This window comes from Galeopterus variegatus, unplaced genomic scaffold, assembly GCF_000696425.1.
Source record: "Galeopterus variegatus unplaced genomic scaffold, G_variegatus-3.0.2 Scaffold2207, whole genome shotgun sequence".
Classification (NCBI taxonomy): Eukaryota; Metazoa; Chordata; class Mammalia; order Dermoptera; family Cynocephalidae; genus Galeopterus; species Galeopterus variegatus.
In genome coordinates this window covers 149,709-156,103 of record NW_007728318.1, presented here as the reverse complement: position 1 = coordinate 156,103, position 6,395 = coordinate 149,709, and the positions used below count along the sequence as shown (strand labels likewise).

The 6,395-nt window shown below is 34.0% G+C and overlaps 1 protein-coding gene across 2 annotated transcripts in view; it reads left to right on the top strand.

The window, feature by feature from the left end:
• The window catches only part of GOSR1 (golgi SNAP receptor complex member 1), a 63,362-nt gene that overhangs the window by 11,407 nt on the left and 45,560 nt on the right, over positions 1–6,395 (top strand). For both annotated transcript variants that reach the window (XM_008580930.1, XM_008580929.1), the window contains exons 5-6: positions 1,200–1,291; positions 3,599–3,673. In XM_008580930.1, coding sequence (XP_008579152.1) covers positions 1,200–1,291; positions 3,599–3,673 — 167 coding nt within the window. The remainder of the gene's footprint in view (positions 1–1,199; positions 1,292–3,598; positions 3,674–6,395) is intronic.

The window sequence follows — 6,395 nt, the reverse complement described above, 5'->3', positions numbered from 1 at the left end:
TGGGGGGGGGGGGGGGGGGTAGCTGGCCATAAATGTAAGATTCTTTGATCCAGTTATTCTACTGCTAGGCATTTTCTATGTATGTATGTATTTATTTATTTATTCATTGGCACCTGGCTGGATCCAAACCCTTGACCTTGGTGTTATACCAGTCAGCCCTTACTCTTTAAATATACTTTTTAAAAAAACAGTTCAATAAAATATATGTACAAGAATGTTTGTTGCAGCATTTTTTAATAGCAAAAAAAAAAAAAAAATGAAAGCAACTAAAGTGTTTATCAGTAGGGAATTTTAATATGATAGTCATAAGATAATATTCTGTGCAGCTTTTAAAAAGAATGATGTAGATTTCTATTATGGAAGGTTTGCTTGATATTTTACGAAGTACAAATAACAAGGTGTACATTAGAATTATAGTATGATTTCTTTAGCAAAAATGAAAGAAAGAATAGATAAGCTTGTATATGCAAAAGCATATTTCCTGAAAGAAGACACAAGAAAGTAATGATAATAGTTATGAGCTGTGGTGCAGGATTTTTTTTAACCTTTATTCCTTTTGGTGTTCTTAGTCTTCACCCATGTACATGTGTTGTTTTTGTAAATTTTTAAAAGGTCAACAGGGGCTTTCTGGGAGATGGGATTTTGATTTTCGTCATCTTTACTACTCTGAATTTTAAAAAAAATCATGAATCTTAATATTTTTAAAAATACAGTAATACAAAAATAAAAGAAAATGTTTAAAGATTATTTTGTTCTTTACAATTCTCTTGGTTCTGTTCTTCCTTTCATTAGTTTAAGAATTAAATTTTTATAGGAGGTCCAAAAGGATGAAACTTGAAAATAAGCCCCATTAGATACATTGAGTACAAAGAGCCTCCCAAGTTTTATCCTAGGCTATTTGAAGTCATTCTTCTTAGAATTTTGTCTTTATAATTCTGCCTCATAAGACAAGGTACTAGAAGATATGACGGATAATGATTTAATGACACTGTTACCCTAACACTGAACTGTTTTCATTTGAAAGAAGTTGTTCACTCTTCAGGAAAGTAATTATAAAGTTATTTTTACCTTCTGGCAATTTGATTTCTTAAATAGCAGTTTTCTTGACAGAAAATTACAAAATGACAGTATGTAATTGGTTCAGTAAGATGAAAATACATAATTAACTTATGTTGACACTGGATGTTGATTTATTACAGGATTATACTCATGAATTCCATAAAACCAAAGCAAACTTTATGGCAATACGGGAAAGGGAGAATCTCATGGGATCAGTACGAAAGGATATTGAGTAAGTTACCTTTTATATTATGTTGTAAAATGTAAATTCAGATTTAGCTTTAGAAAATGTTCATGATTGGGCCGGCCCGGTGGCGCACTGGATAGTGTGCCGCTTGGGAAGCGCGGCGGCGCTCCCGCCCGAGGGTTCGGATCCCACATACAGACCGGTTCCCGCTCACTGGCTGGGCGAGGCGCGGGAGCAACACTGAGGGTTGCGATCCCGTTGCCGGTCCCCGGTCCGGTACGGGGGCAACACTGAGGGTTGCGATCCGTTGCCGGACACGGAAAAAGACAAAAGACAAAAAAAAAAAAAAAAAGAAAATGTTCATGATTAATTATGAATTGGGTAGCAAAACCATGATTTAGATTTCAGGGTTTCCAATTCTCATTTCACTGCTCTTTCAACATTGCTACTACAATATTGTCCTAATCTACTTTCCCTAGTTTTCTCATTGGCTCCTGCCAACCTTGACTTTCCTGTCTTAATTCGAAGTCCAGCTTAGATGATATCTTCATGAGTTCTTCTCTGAGCTCTTACTACCCACCCTAAGAATTACAACATTACCAGTAATGAAATTCTCCATGTTTCCCTTCCTGATTACCACCTATCCCCTGCCCTTCTCCCTTGTCTCAACAATTACATATTTAGGTAGCTATTAACATAGCCTTTACCTCCCTGAAATTCGGAAATGTGTGTTTTTTCCAGATTTAATACAAACTCATAGCGTTACGTCAAATTATTTAGAACATTTTATGCTGATTACATGTAAGTCTTTTGTTTAATTTCTGTACAGTTGGCTTACATAAACATTTGAGGAATGTATTGAGAACCAATGTAGGGAACGGCCTTTAATGTGTAGACATTTAGCTCCCCCGCAATTTGTGGGAATCACTAGAATGCAACCCACTATAATAACTTACTTTTTGAAAAACAAGTATTAAAAAAATGTTCATCCATTCATTAAACTATTTCCTCAGTACCAATTATGAGTAAGACATTATGTCAGTCACAGTAGAAGATGGAAATGAAAAGACCAACTTGGCCCTGTATGGGACGGCCCGGTGGCGCACTGGATAGTGCGCCGCTTGGGAAGCGCGGCAGCGCTCCTGTCCGAGGGTTCGGATCCCACATACAGACCGGCTCCCGCTCACTGGCTGAGCGAGGCACGGGAGCAGCGCCAAGGCTTGCGATCCCGTTGCCGGTCCCCGGTCCGGTACGGGGGCAACACTGAGGGTTGCGATCCGTTGCCGGACATGGAAAAAAGACAAAAGAAAAAAAAAAAAAAAAAAAAAAACAACTTGGCCCTGTAGGATTTATGATCTAGGTGCTAGAGGGTAGTTAGACACATACTCAAATTAGTATAATACAAGGGAGGATATGATTCATTTTTGTAGTTTTTTGCAATTTACACAGTACTTTTTCATGTATTATCTCTTTTTTGACTTCACAATAATCTTTTGGTAAAGATAGAAATTATTAGTCTCATTTTACAAAACTAGATACTGAGTGACTTGTCTAAAGGTAACTAGCTATTAAATGATGGAGTGTAGATTTAAATCCAAGTAATATGTCTTCCAAGTCCAGTGTGTTCTTGGTTATATCATTCTGCTTTTCCTGGTGTGCTTTGCATAGTAGCATGGCCTCTTAGCCAGTAATTCCATTTTAGCAGCATGCCTCTCTTTTGTATTTGTGCAGTTATTCGAATTATTAAAATTTTGTTCTTGGCACTTTATTATTAGTGGAAAACAAAAAAATGAAAGCATTGATAGTAGAAATAAAGAGCAGTTTGGGTGAATTTTAATATGCTGAAGACCAAGATAGAAATCCTTAAGTGTGCCAAAATTAGCAAATCTTTAGCTTCATTGCAGTGTTCTTTAGGTGTCCATTGATGAACCTCATGTACTATTATTAAGGAAATGTTCCATTTCAATAGCTTTCCCATCCATGTACTATGTACTAATCAATCCAAAATTTTACTTCTACTTGGAGAAAATGAAGGCACAGGAGATAATAGACAAAGAAAGGAAAAGTAAGAATTTATTTTTTGTTTAATAATGTTGAGTTATTTTGGTGAAAACAGTATATTCTAAGGCCTAATTTAGAGAGTCATTCATATTTATCTATTTATAATAGATACCATTTTTAGAGGGAAATGAAAAGGATTGACATTTTGAAATGAAAAGGATTATACATTTTAATTTTCATTCAAAACTATGGAGAGGCTCAATTTGTCCACTTTTGATATTACCAGGGTCAGCCACTTAATGTGATTTTGCTCTGTCAGAATGTTCTCAAGTTTTCTCTATTCTGTCCTAGGTCATATAAAAGTGGGTCCGGAGTAAACAACAGAAGAACTGAACTGTTTTTAAAAGAACATGACCACCTTCGAAAGTAGGTATTATTGAATGTATGTGTACTGTGTAGTTTCCCATGTTTATTAATTCATTTCCTCAAATAACAAACATTTTATGGTGTTTGTTACAGTAAGAGCTTTATCAAGATAATTCTCCTAATGACCCTATTCAATAGAAATGGAATTGCAATTATTGTGACCATATTTAGGAAAGATACTATGGCATTGAGTATTTCACATCGCTTAATTATTACCTGTAATGTGTTTTTTACTGCCTTAATGTGTTCTTTTCTTTAACAAGTCTATTGCTCTTATACTTTCGTTGACTACTACAGGTTATTAGTAATAATAATAGTAATAGTACTGATAATCCCTTGTGTTTGAATGGCCTGTTAGCACTTATATATGAAGAAACTTTATAAAGGGTAATTAGGACATATATCAAATCCAAAAAAAAAGTTTTGTTTTCTAAGATTTCAGAAGAAAACACCTAAAATCTTAGATGAACTTTATATATTTTTTAAAACAAGTCACCGTACTCTATTCCTGCTTTGTCTCTTTTTCTCTGAAATGTGCTAGTTTCTTTACTGTTTGTTTTATATTTTTTGTAAAACTTAAGGATCAGAAAATTACTTATCTCTTGGGCCGGCCCGGTGGCGCACTGCTACAGTGCGCCGCTTGGGAAGCACGGCGGCGCTCCCGCCAAGGGTTCGGATCCCACATACAGACCAGCCGCTCACTGGCTGAGCGAGGTGCGGGAGCAACACCGAGGGTTGCGATCCCGTAGCCGGTCCCGGTCCGGTACAGGCGCGACACTGAGGGTTGTAATCCGTTGCCGGTCACGAAAAAAGAAAAAAAAAAAAAAGAAAATTACTTATCTCTGTGAACTCAGCCTATAAGCACTTAAGCAGCTTATATCCATGATAGTTAAGCGTTAGGAATTATGTTGCTATTTGCTGCTGAATTTCATAAATTAGTCCTGTCATATGAGCTTAATGTACTGTTCAATTTATTTTTCTTTGAAGATCACCACTTTATTTATTTATTTTTTGTTTGTTTGTTTTTGGTGGCTGGCCAGTACAGGGATCTGAACCCTGGACTTCGGTGTTGTAACACTGCACTCTAACCAACTGAGCTAACCAGCCAGCCCAAGTTCACCACTTTAAATCAAAACATGGAAAGATCAAGACCTTTTTAGGAGCCTGGGTGCTTCTAGTTTGGGAACTAATTAGTGTTCTTAAACTGTTGAATATTATTGATTGGCACAAGAGGGCAGTATCTCCTAGAGTGTGTTTAGTTTATAGTTATTCATAGCTTTGGTAATTCTTCTTGTATTTGTTAAAGAACACCATAAAAAGAATTTGGCATTGCATCCAAAACTATGTTAACATATTCTTGGGGTACTGAGTAATTCAAGGAGAACATATTCAGGTAGCACAAAATAAAGATTAGATTGCATTGGTGTTTCTGTATTTATTGCCTCAAAAAAGAAATTAAACAGAAATGCAGTGTTTACTTTAAAAAAAAAATTTGATGCTGAAAAGAGTATACCAGGGTAATTATATATATTAATACTCTTTATTTTATTACTCCAGAACAAATTGTGTTATAAACTTTTATATGAAATTTTGCAGGAAATTTTGCACTTATTTTAATTACTTAAAGTAATTAAGGTTTTGTTTTTTTTTTTTTTTGGTGTCTGGTCAGTAATCAAACCATGGACCTTGGTGTTATCAGCACCACGTTCTAGGCAACTGACCTAACTGCCCAGCCTCCCTTTAGGAGTTTAATATTGTTCGTTTTACAGGGAAAAAAAATGAAACAATTTAAGTATACACGTCTTAAATAATTTGTTTAGTGTTATAAAAATGATGAGACAGTGGATGTTAGAAGGTATTTTTTCATTTTTGTTTGATCAAAGTAAAATGTCTCAGACAATTCTTTATATAATATACTTTATATATTCCTTTTAGAGGAATTGTTGAGACTAAAAACATGGGTTTAGTTATTGCTCTCAATATTAGAACACCTTTTTTAAAAATACCTTTTTAAGAAATCAGTCTTTCTGTGTAAATTACAAATACTTGCTAAATAATAAAATAACAAAATTATGGGCTAATATATTTACAAAATAAAATGAAAAACTTTCTCTGGTTTTTCAGTGTTGTCTCTATTTCATTTGCTAAGTGCTTTGAGGAAGAATTAGCAAGATTTTTTGGAATAACTTTTTTTTAAATAACAATAGTATAAGTATACTTCATAGTGCTTATTTTAGAAAGTATAGTTCAACAACACAAAAAGAAAATTTAAATCAGTACAGATTTTGTAATATTTTTTACTCATCAGTACATTGTGATCATTTTCCCATGTTATTTGATAATTTGTTTTGTTTTTCAAAACATATAGTACATATATTCCATAAAATAGATAAACCATAATTCATGTAACCGTTTCCCTAATGTTGATCTTTTGGATTATTTTCAGTTTTTACTTTTATACATAGTGAAGTCTTTGCATGTACCTGTAGTTATTTCCTTATGATAAATTCCTAGAATTAGAATTGCAGGATTAAAGAATTTTTTTTTTAATCTTACGTTTCAGAATATATTTATTTTTAAAACTTTTGATATAATAGTGTCAAATTCCCTTCTAAAGGTATGCTAGTTTATAGTTCCATTGATATCATATACATAAACACTGCCCAGTGCCCTCAGTAACCACTGGTGTTTTGATTTTTTTTTTTTTTTTTTTTTTTTTTTT